The 23,838-nt window shown below is 43.4% G+C and overlaps 3 protein-coding genes across 3 annotated transcripts; 2 read left to right on the plus strand and 1 right to left on the minus strand.

The window, feature by feature from the left end:
* Window positions 1-729: 729 nt before the first annotated feature.
* Window positions 730-5,514, minus strand: LOC137900495 (F-box only protein 40-like). The gene is made up of 9 exons (XM_068744586.1): window positions 5,475-5,514; window positions 5,005-5,039; window positions 4,308-4,882; window positions 3,578-4,070; window positions 3,192-3,371; window positions 2,802-3,043; window positions 2,390-2,521; window positions 1,729-2,065; window positions 730-1,632 (listed from the first exon to the last, which is right to left on the minus strand). The coding sequence occupies exons 2-9, from the start codon at window positions 5,005-5,007 to the stop codon at window positions 1,420-1,422; spliced, it is 2,175 nt and encodes a 724-aa protein (XP_068600687.1). The 5' UTR covers window positions 5,008-5,039; window positions 5,475-5,514; the 3' UTR covers window positions 730-1,419.
* A 661-nt stretch (window positions 5,515-6,175) lies between these two features.
* On the plus strand, window positions 6,176-10,439 carry LOC137900217 (F-box only protein 40-like). The gene is made up of 6 exons (XM_068744277.1): window positions 6,176-6,184; window positions 6,507-7,658; window positions 7,789-8,075; window positions 8,160-8,291; window positions 8,662-8,998; window positions 9,401-10,439. The coding sequence occupies exons 1-6, from the start codon at window positions 6,176-6,178 to the stop codon at window positions 9,617-9,619; spliced, it is 2,136 nt and encodes a 711-aa protein (XP_068600378.1). The 3' UTR covers window positions 9,620-10,439.
* Window positions 10,440-11,959: 1,520 nt separating this feature from the next.
* aifm5 (apoptosis inducing factor mitochondria associated 5) lies at window positions 11,960-17,691 on the plus strand. The gene is made up of 18 exons (XM_068744130.1): window positions 11,960-12,009; window positions 12,202-12,311; window positions 12,456-12,565; window positions 12,642-12,686; window positions 12,986-13,067; window positions 13,433-13,545; window positions 13,646-13,732; window positions 13,806-13,897; window positions 14,050-14,180; window positions 14,782-14,897; window positions 14,997-15,068; window positions 15,187-15,250; window positions 15,825-15,901; window positions 16,116-16,233; window positions 16,597-16,695; window positions 16,926-17,001; window positions 17,085-17,189; window positions 17,487-17,691. The coding sequence occupies exons 1-18, from the start codon at window positions 11,975-11,977 to the stop codon at window positions 17,524-17,526; spliced, it is 1,572 nt and encodes a 523-aa protein (XP_068600231.1). The 5' UTR covers window positions 11,960-11,974; the 3' UTR covers window positions 17,527-17,691.
* The last annotated feature ends 6,147 nt before the right edge of the window (window positions 17,692-23,838 follow it).

Consider the following 23,838-nt stretch of genomic DNA (forward strand, 5'->3'; position numbering starts at 1 on the left):
CTATGGCGCTGCTTCTAACTCCGCAACTATGCTGTTTATTCAAATGTTTATTGTTTATATTATTTAGTGCATGCAAACTCTTTTGCTTTATTTATTCAGCCTTATTCAGACTGCGCAGATTCCACCTGTAAATGTGCGTGCGTAGCCGGGGCCTACCGTGACACTGACGCGGGATCCGATCCGGCGCGTCTCTCGCGGATCCTCGTATCGACCTGGAATCTCTTGTCCTTGATGCAGCAGCGATGGAGAAATCAACAGATCCGGCGCACGGCGCCACCGGCCCCTTGTTTATTCACGCAGGTGAGCGGCTTTGATGCTGCAGCGGATTTTTGTTTTATGGCGACCGAATCTCGCCGCGGTCGGGATCACCTCCTCATCACCTTGTGGTCGGACGCGCAGGACGCGCAGGACGCCGCCGCTTCTGCATTCATAACAAAGCAGATCTGTATGGAGGGTGATCAGTGCCACGACGCAGGAAGAGGAGGAGCTCCATGGAAACGGTAGCCCCAGCTGCTTAAAAAGAGGAGGAGCCTTTTTCCTTCCGTGATGATGATGATGATGATGATCCGGACTGTATTCAGATTGTTTTTCATCTTGTTGGTAACGTAAATGCGTTTTATGACAATCATTTTTTTTAGTGCTAAACAATGAGCCCCACTGCCGATGTTTCTTTGTTTGCTTTTATCCAAGATATCCTTTGATTGGACTACAACTGGTTTAACTGGGTCTCACAGATTATTCCAGTTCATCATTTTATAAAGAACAAAAATGTTTTTAGACTTTTTGTCTGACAGGAAGATTATTTTACATGTTTGAGATTTGAGTCTGATTTCAAGCAATTTATCGACTGGAGGTTGTTGAATTGGTCGCAATTCGTACAAAATCAAGTTTAAGAGTGTGAAAAACCAAGTTGTAATTAGTGATTTATGGAAAATCCTTGGAGTTGTATTTAATACGGTGTAAAAAAAATAAAATAAAAAAGAATCTGCAGCATGTCTATGATGAAAAACAAAATAATTCACAAGTTTCTCTCTCTCTGTTGAACCTCAGAGGACATCACACCATATTCTACGACTATTCACTGGTGTGTAGCTGAAATAGGAATTAGGAACACGGAGAACAGATGAAGCAAATTCTTCCAGCTTTGTTCTGAACAGACTTTGTTCACTACAGTATTTTATGTTTCACCTTGGTGAGGGATGAATAACGTGCAGGTCTGTCTGCAGAACAGACAGAACAGAGGATTGAACAAGCCGACTCGGTCATGGAGTGGAGTCAGTCTCAGTCCTTACACAGACAGCGTCCTGCTTTTACCTGGTTTACAGGCTCCCATTCATTTTTGCCGTGTTTCTGTTATTCACCCTAACCCAATCTAATAATTCACAAATACAGGATTTTACAAATAAGCCGTGTCTGATTTCATTGCCGACAGCTGCTTCCTGTGAACTGATTGATGAGGCTAAGCCTCTCCTTGCTGCTCTCCTGTCTCTCCCTCATGCCGGGAAGAGCGACAGGCTTGCTCTGTGGAGACGTCTCGTAGTAAGGACAGACTTTTAGATGAGCAGATATTGCAGGGATGTCTGCCAGATGCCACGAATCCACTTTGGAAAAGAGATGACTAAATTCCCACACCTGGAGAGAAATGAAAAAGTTCAGAGTCATGAGATCACAGATAGTCCAGGATTTGTGACTATAAATTATGAGTGAACCGGCAAATTAGTATCTCACAGGCTGAGCCTTCCACGTGGCTCCTCCATGCGAGTAGGTCTTCCTCTCCCATCTGAGGGTGACCATCCCTCGCTCCCGCAGCAGGGAGGAGCACACCTGCCTCATGAGGTGGGACACCAGGGCCAGCTGGGACAGGGACAGACTGTCCAGGAAACTGGCCACGTGACACAGCACCTCGTAGGGCAGTGAGCTCAGGGAGTCCTCCCCTCCTGCAGACCAACCTCTCCGCTTCAACCTCAGGGCTGTGGAGGAGCTCGCTGAGCTCCTTGGTGGCTGAGGGCCAACAACTCCTGTGTCCACAAGTGTTGGACGCAAATTGAAGCTCCTCAGCTCCTGACTGCAAGCAAGGAAAGCAAAATACAAGCCAGAATAAAATGTCGGTCTGGCATTATTTAATTTTAGTGTGTTCAGAAGTGAATGCAGGTTTACGTTGACTGGAGCTGGCATGCAGTGTCTCACACACATCCTGAGTGGAAGGGTGCAGCGTGAGCCAAGTAATTATCCATAAAACATTTGTTTTTTTTAAATAGCTATCTAGCTCCTGATGATACCAAAAGTCATTAGACAGTCAAACTATCAACTGTTCTTTGTTTAAAGTTATGGGTAAATATTTATTGCGCTCTTCTTGTTTCATTTTTAATCTGCCAATCTCTCCTCTCACTTGTAGGTGACGTTGGCTTTATGTGTGGACGGCTGGAACCTCCTCCGGCTGAAGGTGCATCCCAGATAGGCCAGGGGGCATCTCTGCTCAAACCATCCACTCAGAGATGTCTGGATATCACTGTGGACGTTCCTGGGAAGAAGAACTCAACGCATGAGTTAAACAAGCATCACATGCTGGGAGATAATGTCCAACCATTGGTGGAGAAATGGAAAAGACAATGCAAGCCAAACTACATTCTGCTGCTGGACACTAACCCCGTTGGCATATCCTGTTGGTTGAATCTGTTGGCAATCCCATGAATGACTTCACAGTGACTATTTTATTACATCAACGTTAATTGATAACCAACTGCAAAAAAAAAAAAAAAAAAGACACATGCAACAAGAAGACAAGGCGATCAACGGGTCACCTGAAATGTGTGGCGAACTCTCTGCGGTGGAAGGTGTGTCCACAGAGGAAGGCGAAGACACAGGTGGCTCTGCTGTGTCTGCTGCTCACCCTCTCTGACTGCAGCTGGAGGCGAAGCTCCAGCGGTCTGTCCACCGTCACCTCGGCCAGCGTCGTCTTCCCTTTGAACGGCGCGGCGCGGAACGAGTGGGTCTGCGTTCCTTCGTCCACAAAGAGCCCATCGGACGCCTTTGACACGCTGATCTGCATGGAAACCGATCAATGACGAAGTATGTCTAACTCCAGTTAAAGATCTGTACAGTGTTTGCTTCCTGTAAAAATAATGATCTCGTCATGTATACTGTAGAGCTTTTACATTTTACTGATGGTATCTAAATGATATGTGACTGGCCTTGTGACCCATCACTTCCTTCTCTGCGTAGCCCAGCAGGGTGGCTTGCGCTTCGTCGACGGACCAATCCTCCTCTTCGGCTCCGAGGTCTGACGTGTCCACGCCGCGACTCTCACTTTGAGCGCGATTGGCAATGTCATAAAGATGAACCCGCTGCCTGTAGTGATAGCTGTCAGGAACCTTATGGAAGAAGTACAGGAACGCATGTTACCTTAGAGAACACGTATCACCGTTTGCTTCCCGATGATGCTTTAAATTCTGTATTTGTCAGCACAATAGTTTTACAATGATTGATCTTGAATGATTCACGAAGCCCAACAAGTGTTCACATGAATTTCACTGGAGGAGACACGCACTGAAATGGCTGGAGTATTTAAACGTGTCACCTTGAAGGATCGCAGGGTCTGGACCGGGATAGGCTCCAGGCTGCCGTAGACAAAATCTCTGTCCCTCGGCGTGTAAGCCTGGATTTGCCCGAAGGAGAGCAGCATGCGCCCATGATGCACCATATACATGTTGTACTCCTGCGGGGTGAGTTTCTCCTTCAGACGGTCCAACACCCCCTCCTGCCACGGGGCCAGGCCCATATTGGCCGTCTCTGGTGGAGGACAGTTACTGGTTGCGGTCTCGTTTTCTGCACACGACGTCTTCGCCGTTCTGTCCTCATTCCCTTCCCCCAAAGTTTCGGGATTTTCGGGCGGATCGTCAAGGCTTGCCTGAGCGACTTCACAGCCGCCCTTTTCCTTGCTGAACATCCTTTCGGTCATGTTAAATATCTCTTTGCTGAAGCCGAAGGCTTGTCCGTCTCTGTTCTGTGCTGTTTCTACGGCAACGTTTTTCTCACTGAAGCCGTTCTTCTCTGGGATGGACATGTGGAGATCAAGAGGAAGGGCATGCAAAAAGAAAAGAACAGAAATGTTAGGTTGTGTTTTGAAGATCTGGTAGTTACAGCAGATCTTATTGTTTTTGTGCTTTTATGCTAAACTGCAGGAAATCGTTGATTATTTTCGGACCGTTCTTCCTCACAGGGAAGTGTGTTTCGGGTTTTCATGGCCTTTGAGTGACTCCAACCCCTGCTGGTTATCTCTTATTGTACTGAACCAGCGTTTTTATTTACCTTCCTTAGGATCAATGTTCAAGACACCGTTAACAAGGCCTGCAACTGGAGTCTCGTCTTTCTTCCCATCCTTCCTTCCCGCTACTTCTTCTTCCTCTTCCTCAGTCAGCTCCGGATAGAGGGGCTTCATCTTCAGGCGAATGTAAAGGTCTGACTGATCCACCAGGGCCATGGCGAGATCCAGAGGCTCCCCTGGCCTCTCAGTTTCCTTCATCACGTTCTCCTTCAGAGCTAAATCGCTGTTTGGGTCCGTTTCGTCAGACGGCCAGCGGAGCCACTCCATGGAGCAGCACACCACGCTGGCCGGACACACCTGGAGGTGAGCCGCCTGCGAGGAGCGGGGCAGGTGGACCGGACAGCCGAACGCCGCGTTGAGGCAGGGGACCCTCACGTTAGGGCAGAGCAGATTGTGTTCCTCCTCTTTGCACAGGTGGAAGAGAGCTCCGCAATGCAGGCGGCAGGAGGCGACTGCACAGCACACGGAGGCCTCCACCCGGGCCTTGCAGCGCCGGCTGTAGCAGGAGTCACAGTGGACATGATGTTTCACCCTGGGGGCCTGCCGAGAACGATGACTCTGATGAGAGGAGAAAAAAAAAAAGAGAAACGTCAACGACAGCCAGTGATAATATCGACAGTGTATAATTCTTAATCTTAAATTCAAACTCAGAAGTTAGACCTGAAAAAGCCGTGACTCACCATATCTGGAATCCTTGGTCAGATGTTTTATAATACTGCAAGAAAAATACAAAAATCAGTGTAAACATACAATAATAAACAATTTGTAACATCAGACCTAAACTAAATCACGCAGGGCTATCATTCTCAACCCTTTAGGCCCCCTTTAGGCTACGCAGTAAGCAGGCATGACAAATAACGGCTTTCATGACGTTTGACACTCTCAAAGCACAAGAAAGAGTAAAAATGCACTTATTTTCCTGTAAAATCAAGAGATGACATGATTTAAACTACCAGTCTGTCATACTAATGTTCGTTTCACCGTAGGTGTGATGCAGATAATCTCGACAGTAATTGCAACGAGCATTAAAAAAGCAACTCGGATGTTGAACTGAGCTGCGATGCTCGTCTTTACATTGTACAATAACTGCTGTTCATTTTAAAAGTAGAAACACTCCTAAGTTTCAATCTGATCCGGGTGAAGAGCTTACCAAGGTGCTTCTGCCGACGCAGTTTCCCCTCGTTGGTTTCATAACGTTGCTTTCTATCTCTGAGTTCTTCACACCGGCAGGTTAAAATTAGCCGAGGAGCACCAAGCCAAGGTTCAGCAGGAGAAATAACTCCTCCCTCAGTTTCTCAAGCTGCTGCAGTGGATTTCATTTTCATCCAAATCCCAAAGAAATGAAAATGCATGTCTGAACACCTGGTTGTTGGTTGTTCTGCTAAAACAGAACAGAACCTAAATGTCCACCAGAGGACACTGACACCAACATTGTGTCAGAAAGGTTTTTGGTCTCTGCTGCAGGTTGACATCAATGATCCACACCGCTGCAGAGTGAAGAAGATGAGCGTGGTTCCTTGATAGAAGTTATGCAGGGTGCTGGTAACCCAAACCATGTTTCTGACCACCTGACTGTCGTTGCTCAGCTCTATTTATAACGACACAGTCACTTTGGTCTGTAAAGCACAAGACGGAGTCCAGGGAGTGTGCTCTTCTCCTAAGCGGTAGGCTGAAGTCTCATTTTCTCGTCGACTCTCCAGCGGCAGAGCTCTGCTGTGTCGTAACGCTGCCCGTTCACATGCTATTTGTTTTCAAAAGTGATTATTTTGTGAGACTTTGAGATAGTTTCCTCCCTGTTTGCAGGACAGACACAGAGCTGCAGAGAGAAAGCGCTGCAAGAGGATCTGAAACATGGTGCCAGTGCATGGATTTATTTCGAATGTCTTAGAGAAAATCAGTTCAGTTCTAAACTCTTGCTTTCTCCTTATACAGCTTTAAAGTTGTTAAATCATCTCATTCACGAATGAATGAATGAATGAATTGTCTTCCTACAGGTCGGCAGGGATAATAGAGGTTTAAGCTTTAAAGCACAGTTAATCAATTAAACCAACCAAATGTATGTGAAAGTGTTATGGATACATTTTAATTTACTTTACGCATCTAAAACACATTTAAAATCAGATTAGTGCCTTTTTTTTGTTTGTTTAGTTTGTTCCATCTTTTTCTTTGTAAACCCAATCAGAGTCGTCGTTGTCGAGGATCCGGCGGGCATCATGTCCACTGTGACTCCTGCTACAGCCGGCGCTGCAGGGCCCGGGTGGAGGCCTCCGTGTGCTGTGCAGTCGCCTCCTGCCGCCTGCATTGCGGAGCTCTCTTCCACTTGTGCAAAGAGGAGGAACACGTTCTGCTCTGCCCTAACGTGAGGGTCCCCTGCCTCAACGCGGCGTTCGGCTGTCCGGTCCACCTGCCCCGCTCCTCGCAGGCGGCTCACCTCCAGGTGTGTCCGGCCAGCGTGGTGTGCTGCTCCATGGAGTGGAATCGATGGCCGGCCAATGACGCCAACTCTTATCCGAACACAGAACTGCATGAAAACCTGCTGAGGGAAAGAGACCAAAGCGGGTGTCTGAACCTAGCCTTGGCCCTGAAAGACCAGGAGCGCTTGTTTCACGCCTTAAAGATGAAGAAACTGTTCCCAGAGCTGACACAGAGTGTGGAGGAGGAGGAGGAGAAGGAGGAAGAGAGGCGGGAGGAGGAGTGGAGGGCAGAGAAGCAGAGAACAGTAGCAGAAAGGGCGGCTGTGAAGGAAGTCAGCAGTCGCACCTGGGAGTCTATCAATGCGTTCGATTTCCATCCACCTGATGAAAAAGAAGCTGAAAACGAGGATGAAGATGATGTCAACGTTAGATATGAGCGCGAGCTAACCCAAGAGGAGAGAGATGCTTTAGCCGGGGCTTCAGGAGTGCATGCTGATCTGTTGGGGAGCTACAGCGCGTGGGAACGCATGTTCAGTATGGAGATGGGCTGCTGTCGGGTGACCGAAGAGGCCCACAGAGGCCAGCCAGTGGCTAAAGGGAGAGGAGCAAGCCTGGGCACGCTGGCCGAGGAAGATCCTGCAGAAACCTGCATGGGTGCCACCTGCAAACAGGCGAGCTGCACCGCTTCCCCCACGTCCTCCTCCTCCTCCGGCCTCGCCGGACACGAGAAGACATTTGTTTACGGGTTCGTGGAGCCGATGAAGATTATCACCGTACGCACCTTTCAAATCCCAACCAGCTTTTCTGCCAAGCAGAGCCGCATCCGCAACCCCGGTTTCTACAAGAGAGAAAGTAAGGCCGTGGACACCAGTGACCTGGAGGAGGGACAAGAGAGGATGCCAGTGTGGGAGGAAATTCAGGTGAGAGGAAAAAGGCAGCAGACCATAAAGCCAAAACCACGGAGCTGAGGGACGTGTAGTTTTAAAGCTAAACTACACAGAGTCACTAAAGTCCTTGATCCTCACTCTGTTTAAATCCTCCATGACTCAGGCCGCTCTGCTGTGCTCCCTGGAGAAGGAGCGAAGGGGACACCTCATTGCAGAGAGCGTATGCACAGACGGTCTGTTACAGGACGAAGGCACGCAGACCTACAACTTCCTTTCTGCTCCTTTCCGGAGAAACGCGTCTCTGGCCGACTCGACCGCTGCCAAACCGCTGGAGCTGCACCTCCAGCTGCAGGCGGAGGGCGTCACCAACCGATATCACAAGGGCAGCTCAGCCTTCACCTTCCTCTGTGGGCACACGTTCCAGCGCAGGGAATATGGCAAACATTATAAGTAGGTTGTAAAAGTCATCCAGGCGCACTTCATTCAATTCAATGGAATCTATTGCTTCAAAAACCAATATATTCCCACGTGCAGGAATGTGCACAGCGATATCCAGATGGGCGTGAGCGGATGGTTCCAGCAGAGATGTCCGCTGGCGTACCTGGGATGCACCTACATCCAGAACAGATTCCAGCCCTCCACGCATGAAGCCCGCGTGACCTACAAGTGAGACCTTAGCTCATCTTTTAAGTCGTCTGGCGCTTTCTCAATCAGATGTCACAGATTTTTCTCTTCTTCTTACACCAGTTGAAGATTTAGAAACAAGATGTGAATAAAGTTCAACTTCATGGGTGAACAGCAAAGTGTAGCTCATTGTGTAGCTACTATGCCATGACAATAAAGGCTTTCTATTTCTATTTCAAAGTAAAAATAACAATAAATATCCTCCTCCCTTATTTTATTTTCCCCCAGGTCTCCTGAAGGAAATATCTGGCTCTTTGGATGCGTTAAATCTCAATCTCTATATTCACTGAACCCACTCCATTAATAACTTGCAGGGCAATGCATCTTTAAAGACTGGACTTTTTGTTTTCAGCAAGGATCTAGGCTGCTTCAGCCTCCATCCCACCACCCCTGTTTCTGTGGGGGTGGCGTCCCAGCCCCCCAGGAGCTCAGTGGACTCCTCAACAATTCAAAGGGAGAGAGGAGGCCAGGCAAGGGGAAGGGAGGACTCCCTGAGCTCACTGCCCTACGAGGTGCTGTGTCACGTGGCCAGTTTCCTGGACAGTCTGTCCCTGTCCCAGCTGGCCCTGGTGTCCCGCCTCATGAGGCAGGTGTGCTCCTCCCTGCTGCAGGAGCGAGGGATGGTCACCCTCAAATGGGAGAGGGAGACCTACTCGCATGGAGGAGCCACGTGGAAGGTGACGCAGAGGGTAAGGACGTACACGCTGCTGATATTTGTTGTATGTTGACATTATTGTTTGTGCATCTTCACAACAAAGACTATGCCTTTTTTTTTTTAATTGCTTTAATTCCATTCACTTTTTTGGAAACTCTTGACAATAAACAGAGTAAATAAATCCCATTTTGGGAAAGACATTAAGAGCCGAAAAAAAAAGTATTCAAATGGTTCCCTACTGCTTCAAAAATGTTTATCAATTCAATATTTATTAAGATTTATTTTGGCTCGTGGGGATTTGGAATCTGACAGACACTTATTTTGGAAATTGTAATTATTAAACCAAACTGAAACTATGAAGTAGGTACGTGAAAATGGACATATATGAAAACCGACTCAATGACAGTGCTCTAGTTGTCTCTCTCTTCGATTTTAGGTGTGGCAGTTCAGCACCCTTTTCTCTCCCGTGGACGCTTGGTGCTTCCAAGACGTCCCGCCGATGTCTGACCACCTGAAAAGGTGCTCCTACTATGAGAGCGAGCCCAGGACAGAACGCATCCGGCTGCTACGGATCAAAGCAGACCAGACCGAAGCGAGCTGCAACGGTCCCTCTCTTGTGAACTTGTTCCAGCAACAGAGGATGACGATGATGTAGTCTTCGGCCATGACTTGTTCTAATCATCTTACAATAATGGCTGCATGTTGGCCCTGTTGCTGTGTTTTACTGACATTTAAAAATAGAGGAGCATAAAAAAGGTAAGAACTTGACGCAGCACGTTTCTTCTCCTTTATAAGGAAGAGTTGTGACAGCAAATTACACTTCTGTATCCAACCTCATTAGCATAATATACCAGAGCAGCATTAGAAAAGGTCTTGACATTTCTATATAAAGACCAAGGTGTTAACTTTAAACGAAAATAAATAATAATTTAAGCAACCATACATCTATGAAATTTTGATTGAGATGAAAAAAAAAGTAGAAATAATTTATTTAGTATTTGATTTGTCCCCTTCACCTTGATCCATTTAAACTGTTAACTTATATCTGTGAATAGAAGAGAGGAATCTGGATTGAAACTGGTGTCCCTCAAACCTCCTGTAAGGAAACTAAACAAAAAAGGTGGAAGAATTATGACCAAGAAATGCATAAAAATCCATGTTCATACACTAAAGGTATTGATGATAATATTAATAATAGATTATAGTGTCTTCTGAACCGCATCGTGGTATACTGTTATTCCTCTGTTTGTTTCCTTGTGTCTGTACAACCTGAAGAAGGCAGAAGCAGACGTGTATTTTAACACCCCTACCTCAATGAAATAAACCATTTTGACTGGGTGGACAATTCTTTTAAATGTCTCTTTGGCACAATTCTTCCACCTTTCTTTAAATCTACTTAATATAAAATAAATGTATATTCTGCTTATTCAGACTGCTTTGCACAAACACAGGCGGATTCCTTCCACAGGAAAATTCTCTCTGCAATAAAAACAATCTGATTCATGTTTTTCTGGATTTCTGTACATCCAAAAATATACATTTTTTAAACCGCAGCCAAAAGCAACTAAGACTGGAGGTGCAAAAATCAAAACTCAAAGCCACCACAATCACGAAGGGGAGACGGGCTGGACCTCTAATAGCAAAACAAAAATCCACAGCCAACAAAAAAACCAAGGCAAGTCTGACTCTAAGTATAAAAACCAAAATCGATAATCACACAACAACATCAACTTGACCTTTGGGGGAGCCCAGATTGGCATCAAGGAGCAGCACACGAGAGTCTGAACCCGGCGAAGGCCAGAGAACCAAAGCAACGACCCGCTGAGTGGTGACGCGGAGAGGAGTGATTATAAAGCAGAGGATGAGGATGGGTTACAGGTGTGTCTGCTCCCAACTGCCAATCAGTCCTCCACCATGCCCACTGCAGAGAGAGAGAGAGAGAGAGAGACAGCAGGTCAGCAGATAAAGGATATATGCATTAGTTCATATTAGACTTGTAAGAGCTGCAAGATTAAATTAAATTACCAGTTATGAGTCAATAAGACTCATCCAGTAATATAATATACACGATTCTAAAAAAGGACAACTTCACTGAGAATTTTACTTTTGGGAATTTCAGTGTTTTTCAAACATTTTGAATGTTTTTTTTTTTATTGGACTTTTCCTAGACTGAACATATGAATCAATGTAGAAACATTTCTTACTCGACCACTGATTTAGAAACGCAACCAGAAAGCAAGTAGCGTTCCCACTGACATTAACTCACGGTGAACTTTATTCATCCGTGCACACTAAAGCTTTAACTCAAGGGCTTTTTGAAGACTTGAAATTTTCACTGATGAATCTTGACTTGGTGTGTAAATGATAACAGACTCCAGCTGTGTAAGTCGTGCATTGTTCCCCCTCCATTGTGCATCGACTGCCCCGTCAGCCTTTCTGCACACGGCCATTGTTAAACACAAAGGACAAAACCTCCTTTTCTCTGCGTCAGTAACGGCACTGGACGTGACCAGTGGCGGCACAAACTGCTCACTCATCGGACATCCAAAAGTCTCTTTGGCTTTTTTTTTTTTTTTTTGTTACTGAACCTAAATCTTCTACTTTTCACAGCCTCCCAGGATCAGGGGAAGTAGGCTGAGGATGGAATGGTTGCAGTGGAAATGTACTATCCCATCATTGATCTGATGAGCGCTAACCAAACTGGGAACACAGAAAACCTCTTTCAGTGGAGATTCTGAAAAACCTTTAATGCGTTCGGAGGGGTTTTCTGTATTCTGGGGGGCTTGACAATTATTTCAAAGACATTCATAATGGCTTGGCCCAAACTACGTGAGTCTGTGTCAGTTTTATTGTTTCGATAAGATTTCTGATCAGCTTTTTTGATCTGTAGATTTTTTCACATCAGCTGCTGTGCTACATTAATGTAGTTTGTTGAACTCTCTTCACGTTCTCAGCCTGTCATGAGTTTCCAGATACGGGCTCAGAGGACGCATCACAGGAGCTGACAGAAATGGTGTGTCTGGAGTCAGACCTGCAGGATGGACAGTAAGGAGGGGAGGGGGCAATGTTCCCTACTTGTTTTTATGCATGATCTATTGTGTGTCAGATCCATTTTCCACGAGCAGATTGAAACTGTCTCTGAATGACCCCCCAGCAATGGATCAAATTATTATCATCCAGTTTTGAAAAGCAAAGCTACAATGGTTATTTTTAGAAACGTCTTGTGTGCTAACTCAGGATGATGGAGGTGGAAGTTGGAAATCACAGCGTGCTGCTGACACACAGCGAGGGGAAATACAACGCCATCGGTCACCAGTGTACACACTACGGCGCTCCACTCAGTAAAGGTACGGAAACAACCTCAAGTCACAGAATACTGGAAACGACAGCGTGGAATAGACTGTCATGCAGCATGTAACGTTTATCTTAAATTTGAGATAACATTTGTAATTCCAGTTTGTGTGTGTGTGTGTGTGTGCGTGTGCATTCAGGGTTCATTACAGGCAACACAGTGCGGTGTCCATGGCACGGCGCCTGTTTCAACATCCAAACAGGGGATCTGGAGGAATACCCCGGCATAGACAGTTTACCCTGTCACAAAGTAAAAACTAGACCCACAGACATCAGTTTATCAGGAGAATTGTTGCCATGTTAATTTGTCTTTTTCTCATTTAAAGGTCAAAATTCAAAACAGCGAAGTGTTTGTGTCCATAAACAAAAAGGTTAGTTGGTTAACATTTATCATTTGATGCTGATTTGTGATTCATGTGTCATCACATCATAGTAACTATGGGAACTCTGAGAGCGCAGACCTCTGCCAAGCAGCTCATTCTGCTCCTAATTGGATTTTTTACACCATCCACATGTTGATCTGGATCATCATTAAAAAAGGTTCTAAATTGTTCTTGGTATCTTTATACACACAAAAAAAACCAAATTAAGGACTGAAGATTGCTTTTCATCTTGACATGTAAACCATTGATAATTCTGCTCATTAATAAGTCGTATGTTTATGATTCAGACTCTTAGGCAGGAGAAACGGCTAAAGAGAATGGGAGCAAGAGTGCCTGGAGTGACTCACACTGTTCTCCTGCTGGGAGGAGGTAAGTTTCAATGTTTACATTAAAAAACCCCAAAACATCTGTTAACAAAAATCAGCTCCGAGTCACTTTTACTTTTCATGGCTGGTGTATAAAGATACCAAGAACAATTTATAACCTTCTGGTGATGATCCAGATCCCCATGTGGACGGTGTAAATCTAATTAGGAGGGGAATGAGCTGCTTGGTGGAGGTCTGCGCTCTCTGAGTACTTTTTTTAGTTTACTACTACTACTTTACTTCCGGCTTCTCCCCTGAGGGACACAGCAAATCAACGTTCTCCGCTTCACCCTGTCCTTTGCATCGTCCTCCCCTGGATGTCAGGAGTTCACCCATTGTGATGAAATGCCATCTCTCTGTACAACACAGGAGCTACATCATTGATCTGTGCCGAGATCCTGCGACAGGAAAACTTTGGTGGCAGAATCATCATGGCTACCAGAGACACCCTTTTGCCTCACGATAAAACCCGTCTCAGCAAGGTTCTGCAGAGTAAATGGCACCATACAAAGAACAACATGTTAGTTAGTTATCTTTTAACTGGATGTCATTACTTAACTACACCTTGAACGCATCTTACAGGTAATGAACGTAGAGAGTGACAGCATTCTGCTGAGGGAGATGGAGTTTTTCCATCAGTACAATATTGAGGTGTGGCTCAGGAAAGCGGTGAGTTGATTTTTCTCCCCCTCATCTTCAGTGTTGTTGTTTTATTACTCAACTTTCTACCCCCCCCTGTCAGGCACTGTCAGTGGACACAGACAAGAGGACAGTTACATTTGATGATGGCTCGGTCCAGACCTATGACCAGCTTCTCATCTCAACAGGCTGCAGGTAAAAAGAAGAAAAGAAAACTATATAGCATAAGATATTAATTCTCAATGCTCAAAAGTAGAAAGTAATAATAATGTTTGATGAAGGTACATTGACAGTGTCGACTCTGCATCGTTGCTGACTCATAACTGCATGACGCGGTGCTTCCACAGAGCAAAGCCTCTGGACGTTCCTGGAATGGAGTTGGACAACGTGAAGACGTTGGAGACACCAGAGGATGCCCGGAAAATTCACGCAGCCTGTTTGGGCAGCAACGTCGTCCTTGTTGGGACCTCCTTTGTTGGTACTGTGTCTGCAGTGTTTTGTTTTTTACATTTGTCTGGAGTGAGGATGTGTTTGAATATAGACTCCAACAGCATAAACCTGCAGTTCCACGAGGAATCATCGGATTGTGAAATATAGAGTCAATACATTTTATTGAAAGTTCCTCATTTATCAATTGTTTTGGAAACAAAAAGGAATAAAAGAATGCACAAGTTACATTTAAAGAAAAACAGATTATATCAATAAGTACGAGGAATAAAATATAAAAATGAAACATGAAATATGTAAAATATTAGAGAAAGAGAGAGAGAGACAAAGAACCCTAACTCATAAATCCAAATAAATTGATAACTCAAATAAACTTAATTAATTAATCACATTTATTTATCTGCCTTTCTGCTATCTCATATCGCTTTTCATTTCATTGCTTTCTCTATTTTGGTTTCTTAGTACACATTGAAAGTGTGTACTATACCTGATTTCTCATTGAGTTGTATCTATATGCTAATAAGATGGTAGCATACTCAGAAAAACAAGAGCAACCTTTTTAATTGACTTGAGTTCAACATTTTCTACTTACTGATATTTTCCACCGCACCTTCACCAACGTATGTTTTCAGGCATGGAAATTGCGTCTTATTTGATAGGCAAAGCGTCCAGTATCTCAGTTGTTGGCAGCAGCGAGCTGCCGTATCAGAACACGCTGGGCCCAGAAGTTGGCAGAGCCACAATGATGGTGAGACAGAGAGAAGAGACGCAGAAATCACCTTCTGTGGATTCGCACATCGCTTCTCTTTGAGGTTCGGTTATTTGCAGTTCTTGTTCCTGCATGCAGATGCTGTCGCAGAAAAATGTGCGATTCTACATGAACAATAAAGTGACCGAGATCAGAGGCGTAGGCGGCAAGGTAGAGCAGATCAATACACATTCATTCATTTTGAAATCAGTAATCAGATTAATTAAAAGATCGTTTTTTGGAAAATATAAATGCTCAGGGTTCTTTGTGTGTTCCTTTTCTACTCAAGGTGAAAGAGGTTGTGCTAACGAGCTCAAAGGTCATCCCAGCAGATGTATTGATCATTGGTATTGGTAAGTGTGATCAACTTTGCACATCTGTGTTATGTACACATGTAACATATGAGCTGCAAAGAGAGTTTAATAAAACAACTAGAAAAGCACGCAGAGAGCGCAGACCTCCGCCAAGCAGCTCATTCCCCTCATAATTAGATTTACACCGTCCAGATGGTGATCTGGATCATCACCAGAAGGTTCTACATTGTTCTTGGTATCTTTATACACCAACCATGAAATTTATGTGGAAAAACACAAATTCTTTGTGTGTGCGTGTGTGGGTGTATGTATGGGTGTGTGTGCGTGTGTGGGTGTATGTATGGGTGGGTGTGGGTGTGGGTGTGTGTGTATGGGTGTGTGTGTGTCCCACCCCCTACACAGGCTGTCCTACCTTCATTTTCCCACTGTAACATTATATTTACAGTAGTATCTGTCTTATTTCTAAGTCTTCAACTCAAAAATATACATCTCAGCAACATGCTAGACTTTTACTTTAATATATATTCATTATATAGTGAAACATAAATAGTCCAGATACATTTAATTCTACAACCTATTTAAGTCCTTTTTTCCCTCTCTCCTTCTTCTACAGGCGTCAAACCTAATTCAGACTTCCTGCAGAGCAGCAAAATACTGATGGACTCAAAACATTTCGTAATAGTTGACAAGGTCAGCAAACCCCCCCCCCCCCACTCGCTTACCGACATCTGAGCCTCCTCTCAACTCACAGAACAGTTTTCTTTTCGGCTACGATCTTTGTGGATACTACTTTACAGACATTGCAAGAAGAAACATGAAAAAGTATTCAGTTTTTTTAGCAGTTAAACGTAACCTCGTATATCCCACGACAATCATCCCTTCTGTCTGTGCCACGTTTCTGCAGTGCATGCGCACCAATGTCCCCGGTGTGTTCTGTGGAGGCGACGTGGTCACTTTCCCCCTCGCGATGGCCAAAAACCAGCTGGTCAACGTTGGCCACTGGCAGATGGCACAAGCGCATGGTAATGTATCGATAACACAACTATAATCCCGGGTTTCTCGGGCTGGTTGATTTATGCCACTGAAAGAATAAAACTGGGCAAGTGAGGGTACTCTGGTCAGTTGTGATTATTCTCACAATTTGGCCTCTCCAGAAAAGCCTTTCACCATCTTTGACCACTTTAACCAGTAAAAACACGGAGCTCCACCGGAAAGATAAAGAAATCAATGTACTTCTAGTTTAGCTGCAATCAAGTGGATGAACCTGGCTTATACAGCGACTTGTTATATTTATACAGCCCCAACCCTAGATCTAGACTTCTAGATCTAGGAACTAACATTAGCTGATGTATGGAAACACCATACATGTTGTTGTTGTTGTTCAGGAAGGATAGCAGCTCTGAATATGCTGGATAAACCGACTGAACTCAGCTCAGTTCCTTACTACTGGACCGTCCTCCTGGGTAAAACCATCCGATACACAGGTGACACACAAATACTCATATGTTTGCCTGTTTGACACAATGAGAGCCCCTCATCGTCGGATGAGTGAGTTCGTCGCAGCGTCACTAAACACAAAACCAGGAACATGCCATGTTAGATGGAGACAAACTTTGTCTTTTGATAGTTAAGTCACTATCTAGACACTTTAAAGTGTAGATCCTGACGTTCCCACGTTCTATGTGGCCCGTGCTTTCTCTCTGGTCGTGTGCAGGCTACGGAGAGGGATACACCGAGATCGTAATAAAAGGAAAGCTTGAAGACAGGAAGTTCCTGGCGTTATACATCAAGTAGGTTGAAGGCTGCTTCAACGAAATCTCAGTAGTTGATGAATATTAGTTCAAAATGCACATTTGTGGTTTTCACCTTGCAGGGACGAGGAAGTCATTGCAGCGGCCAGCCTAAACTTTGACCCGCTCGTATCTGCCGTAGCTCAGAGGCTCGTATCGGGGAAAGCCATCACCAAGAGAGAGGCGGAGTACGTATGATCAGTTTAGCTTGTTTATTTACAGAGGAGGAGCAGCACTATTAAAGGGGCTACAGTTAACATGATGTCCCACAGCCAGAGTTTGTTAACAGTCATCTTTGTAGTTTTTGCCTTCATTAAATAGAAGACAGAAGTTTAAGAAATCGGGCCACATCGGTTTTTGGAAGTTTGCAGGGAAGTCCGTGTAACTCATGCTTTTTCTGGCCCGTCAGGTCGTCACCTCATGATTATCAATGCAATCTATGCGAGATGTGACACCCCCCCCCCCCCCCCCCCTCATTCTGACAGGTCAGACGACTTGAGCTGGCTGCAGGTGTCCTCATCTTGACAGTCTTTGACAGGCTGCCATGCAGCTGGATGCTGATCAGCTTCATCCCAGCCGCTCACACGGGACAGTCCAGAGACTCAAAGATACAGACACAGGAAAATCAAGCTGTGACGTTTGTGTCATCACTACTGGATTGAACCTGTTTGTCATACAGTCACGTGAGAGGAACTCCACCATGAAAACAACAGATACCTCATATGCATGCAGCTTTTGGGACTTCCTTTTCGAGTTTTTGATATTTTCTTTTTTATGATTTCTTTAGATTTTCTAATTTTATGGTTTTATGTCTTCACAAAATAGTTCCGCAACAGTCCAGAGATATCGTGCTTAAAGTGCCCTCTGCTGCTAACATTACAATAATATAACACAGAGGCGGCGTGCATGACTTTTTACCTGGATGGGGCTGTTGGAAAACCTAAAGTGGCCTTAACAGCTGCTGAGTCATCGAGTCGGAAGTGGGATTAGGGGAACAGAAGGAAGGCTCTTTGAAGCAACAAAAACAACCAAAACCTTCAACAAACAAAACGTGTTTCGATGCTCTTTGACAAAATAGGAAATTAAAAAATAAAATGTCTAACAATTATATTTTTAATCCTTGCTCAGCATCCAAAGATATTTTTACCTGCAAGTAATTTAGCATTTTCTAAATTTTTGATGTAAGAAAAATATATATTTTATTCTAAATCACTTCACTTCACTTTTATTGTTTTGTCACCTCAGAGGGCAATTTGGTTCACAGCAGTTCCACACACTTTCTACAACATTTAAGGGACATGTAAGACAAGAGTTACGTTTAAGGGACATGTAAGACAAGGGTTACGTTTAAGAGAAATGTAAGACAAGGGTTACGTTTAAGGGACATGTAAGACAAGAGTTACTTAATGGGACTTAAAATGTTATTTCACTATATATATATATACACAGTATATATACATAGAAAACATCCATTTCAGTCTGTGAATAGGAAACCTCACGCCACACATCGCCGTTCTTCTAACAGCGCCTCTCTTTGCGTGAGGTACCGCTGCCGTCTGCTGGTCCGATACAGCTCCAGCCTCTTCTCCTCAGCTTGGGGGTCCTCCAGCACGCCCTCCCACCTCAGGCTCTCTCTGGCTTGGGCAGTGAGATGGTTCACCTGCCCCTGACATGGAGCTTCAGTTGTGACTGCAGGCAGGGGCAACGAATCCTTGAAGTGTTTTTGGCTCCTGCAGCCGCTGCGAGCGAGACGTTCGCGGTCTTTCGAACTGGCAGCTCTGAGCTTGGGCAGCTGGACTCGTGGCTGACCTGAACTCACGGGGGGCTGTAGGGGCTTCGGCACGGCCTCCGGGGTCACAGACACATCCTGAGGTTTGCCTATAGGGAGGCAGCATAAACAGCACACACACGTTACGCATTTATGGAACCAACCCGACCTGCTTTTAATAAAAAAATGAGGGACAATAATTTAATTTCCTCTACTGGAACAAAGCTTGTCTGATTTAATCTTGCATTTCTGTGATGGGGATAAATAAGGATTTCGTTTTTGTGGATTCCTACGTACCGGTAGTTTATCCTGACATGTTGTTCACATGTAATTCATATTGATTTATTATTATTGGCAGCTACATGCACCAGCCAATGTGCTCTTTGATCTCCTTTAGGGCTCCTTATATTCATCGTCCACCTTTAAGCCCTGAAGTAATCCATATTAATAGTTAGAAAAGAATGCTTTTCTTTATTGTTTTGACAGAATATTAGGCTGGTATGTGATTCTATGTGATGATTTGCATATAATGTAGTCTTTCTGGATAAAGCAAAGTAAAATACAACAGGTATGAATAAAGATACTTCAAAGAGAAGTCTTTTCAGACGGTGGACTGTCGGTTATTTTATTATTAAAGTAAAACATGCACGTATTCTGCAACTTAAAACGTCTTCACCTGTATTTTCTGGCGGAGTGGTGGAAACGGCGAGTTTCTTTCTCTTCTTGGTTTTTCTCTTCTTTTTCTTGTCAGAGCTTCTGGTCGGCTGGAGCAGCTTAGAGTTCTTGTCCTCCGACATGGCGTCGTCTTGTCCCGCCGTCCAGAGAGACACTAGCGAAGGTTAAAACAGGCGGAAAGACGGGAAAATACTGAACAATGGTGGATGCCAGAGATATGCGTTTCTACGACCACGCCGCACTTCCTATTTGTCCGCTGACGCGTTTCCACGGCAACAGGACTCGTCACGCATTTGATTTTAATGGAAAAAAAAAAAATCTTGTTTTTAACGAAACGTATTGCATTCAGTAAACACATTTTGGAAAATGGTAATAAAAATAATTTTAAAACATATCTAATTCTTTGGCCCAGGATACCCCGCCCCGCCCCTTCCTGTGGACAACATGAGTAGTCCATTTAGATGCCTGAACATTTTTCTTTTGACTGACATTATTTTTCATGGTACAGTAATGCAAAAATACGACCAAAGTTAAGTAAAAAATAGAAAGTTGAGTGGCAAAAAAAAAAAGAACAAATGATCCATAAATCATCATAGTACCTTGATCCACCCTCAAAAGCATTTACTTCCTTCCTGACTTTAATTTCCAACACAGAATTTCATTACAAACAAAAGACAACGTTTTAAGACATTAGACAACGAGACAAAATGTCAATATTATATTTACAACTTTTCATACATTGAAGAGGATATAGATTTACAATAAAGTACAAATGTTTGAAAAAAACTGGACTGCAGTTTTGTAATTGGGGCTTAGAAAATAAAGTAAAGTTCACTTGTGAGAAAATATTGACTGATTGAAGATGTGTGCTTGTGCAAATAGAAAATGTTAACTACGCGCGCGCTTGCTGTCGTCACAGTGAAATGAGAGCTCAGTACAAGCGCATGATTGCCAGATGGATCCAGAGCAGTGTGAGCCCTGTTGGTCCAAACCTTTTTAATACCTTGAATAAATGTGGCCAATCTTCCTTCAGCCAATTATAAGTTGTTTGTATTTGGTGGATAAGCTTTGATCTTAAACCACAATGCTACAACAATATGTGGGAGATTTTTTATCAATATACAAAATTATTATATTACAGTATACACAATTTATGTTTATGTAAGATTAGATTAAGATGTAAAATGTTTCAAAAATTGTCCCATTTTACCACACCGGATTCATGTTTCTAGCCATGTCATTTTAAAGGCATTTTAAAGCACAAAAGTGTCATTTTGGGAATTTTGGATGTATCGATTCCTTTAAATGAAAAGCAATACAAGTCTGCTAACTAATATTTAAGGAACCAAATCAACAGCAGCATGGCATTTCCCAGCAAGTTTCCAACAAGATTCCTGTGTCACCCAAATCTCCACTGTTTCCTCGTTACTTATCAGACATCATACACACATCACAACAGAAACAAACCCACACATGCACAAGTTTAAAAAGTTTAAAAAGTGTCACATTTTGCCTTTTAAAACACTATCCCTGCTTTCTGCACTGTCTGCTTTCCAATAATAACATGGTAATTACACTCTGACGCTGTGTCCTTTCTGCTATTAAATGATACAGCCAACCCTGCTAAGAATAGGATCACTATGTGTGCTCAAACAAGTCTGTCCTGCTACTGCATTCCGCTGCACCTCTGGGCCCTTCCAGTAAGATCTGCAGGAAGAATGGAAGCGCGTCAGCCATGGCGATGAGTCACACGGTTCACACAGTTGTCAGCAAGATGTGGATCAGTCCTCTTTCTTAAAGTAACAGAGGTTGCTGTCGCCATGCAACAAAAGCTACTGCAACAACCACTGAAATTAATGACTTGCTGACAACACAAAGCACATTTTCACAAAGTCTTTGACCCACGTATCACAATTAGTTTATAACACATGTGATTGGTTGCTTTAGTGCATTGTGAACCATGCCCTCGCTCATATCTTGTCCCGATCAGTGTGTCCCTGTGTGACGCGAATATTACGTCAATCAGGACAGACAATGGAATGAGATAAAGATAATTGCCTGTCAGTTGATGTTAGAGCAATTATAGCGGTAAATATTTAACCCTGAAACAACTACAAGCTATCTGACATGGGATCTTGGGATAAACGTTTTCCAAATGATTTGACATTTTGTCCCACTGACAAATTTACGTACATCACAAACTGAGAATGCGAACATGTTGATGAAATATATATGCGGATATGCATCGCTAGATGGTTCACCGAGAAAAATTCCTAGTCTGTGAACCCTCATTGACAATTTCAATAAACACCTTCTGATTCTGATTCTGATTCTGATAAATAAACATAATCATTCCAATCCCTGCATGTTACACGCTGCAACATAAATACTAATCCTGAATAAATTGTATGTTCTGTGAATAATTTATCATAAAAAGATCCACAGAAAAAATAAGACATGATGACACAGCAGATTTGGTCTCAGGATTTACTGTGTCTGTTCATTGTGTGTGTGTGTGTGTGTGTGTGGTAACAGTGACGAAGCAGCTCCTCAGAATGTAGAAATCTTAAAGCTGCAGGTTGACAAGCCAAGCACACAGGACAGAGAGGCTGACCTTGGCAGCAAACGCACTCAGTGAGAGGAGATTGTTCAATTTGACCCGCTGATCTCCAGAGATTTTATTATAACTCATTTGTTGACCTATAAACTGCTTACAATGCATGATTTTCATTCTCCCTGACACTTTCAACACAGATAAGTCACATTTGAGCTGTGAATATAACATGAACGTAGCGTGGCTGGCATTATTCACACTTCTGAACATGGATGGATTCATCTGCTGTGGCAAAAATAAGATGCTTAAAATCATTTAATGAAGTCATTTTTGAATATGAAACTGGAGAACTGGATAAATAAAAGCCGAATTATATATGTAAATATAATTAATAAAATGCTAATCTTTGACACTAAAATGGCAGTAGCACGAAAGCTTAAAAGTCTACAACAGAGATCCGCAACAATATCTGCATGCCTGAAGTTAGCATCATTAGCCATGTTAGCCGTCATTGTTCTACGCCGTGCTTTTGTTGCAAAGTATGAGTCCAATAAGGTAGAATTAAATTAAGTACAACCTTTATTTGGAACTGTGTAACCCTGTTATGCTTAATTATTACCTAAACGTAATCCACAGCAAGGTAATCTAGGACCTATTAAGCAAGGGCATTGCCAGTCTCAAAGTTCTACTGGGTCACAGGCCCCCATTACTCCGATCACAGATTTCTACTGGGATGTCTACTGTGTGTTTGACATGGGCTGCACCACTATTAGCCCCACTGTAATACTGCAGCACTGCTGAAACTGAAGCAACCAACGGCGACGGTAGCGAGTGTACAAATATGCATCTTTATGGAAATATTTAAACAAATATTATGAGAACGTTTCATGACTCGAATATGTAAATATAAAATGTGTTCGTTTAGCCTTTGTTCTTTATACAGCACAGACATATCCTGAGGGAAATGACTCACTAGTGATAGTACTGTTCATCTTGCATGCAAATGATCTAAGCCAGGGAATGCTATGGTATCATGGTATGTCACATTTATATTTTATAGTTCTTAATGTTAAATGGTGCATTACTATCGTTCTGAACATTGAGTGTATAGTCTACTTCATATAATCTGTAAGGCTTCTGTATTTTCTAAACCTTCAAAAACTTTAGCAATGCTTACTTTTTCTCTCTCCATTTAATAAGATGCTATATTATTAAAGAAAATAGAGGAGATTGTATGATCTTTTGTTGGTCTCTCTCAGAATGCTTCAAAAACAGATTACAGTCGAACGTTGTGGACCGGTGGGAGCCCTGGGGATTGGAACAGGCAATTCGATTTTGAGGATTACCCGTTATGACAGAAAAGCAAATTCAGTTGTTTGTTGATGAAGCAGGAAGTGGATATTTAGACTGCAAGGCCTTTTTTAGAAACGCTCCGGTGTCTGACTGTACGTGTACTGTAATAAATACTATTGTCTGACTGTACTTGTACTGCTCTAGCATTCTATCTAATAAATATATTCATCTTCATCAGATATTCAATTTCACAAATATATTGAATGTTTGTTTTTTTTGGCGACGTTCCATCTGTCTATTCAGGAACATTCACGACTATTTTCTTGATTGAGCAATAGCCCATAGAACAAGTTTATAATAAAGACTTTCAAATGGACAAAATTAAAACACCTAAATACGTCATGGAAAAATATCTGCATAATAATATATAATAATATATAATAATAGTGACTGGGCTGGCTTTGTACCGACTGACGTGTCGGAAAACAAAAAGGGGCGTTAACATGAATCAGATGAGAGGACGTCGGACTCCGTACAGATTCTGACG

Source organism: Brachionichthys hirsutus, chromosome 10 (genome assembly GCF_040956055.1).
Source record: "Brachionichthys hirsutus isolate HB-005 chromosome 10, CSIRO-AGI_Bhir_v1, whole genome shotgun sequence".
NCBI lineage: Eukaryota > Metazoa > Chordata > Actinopteri > Lophiiformes > Brachionichthyidae > Brachionichthys > Brachionichthys hirsutus.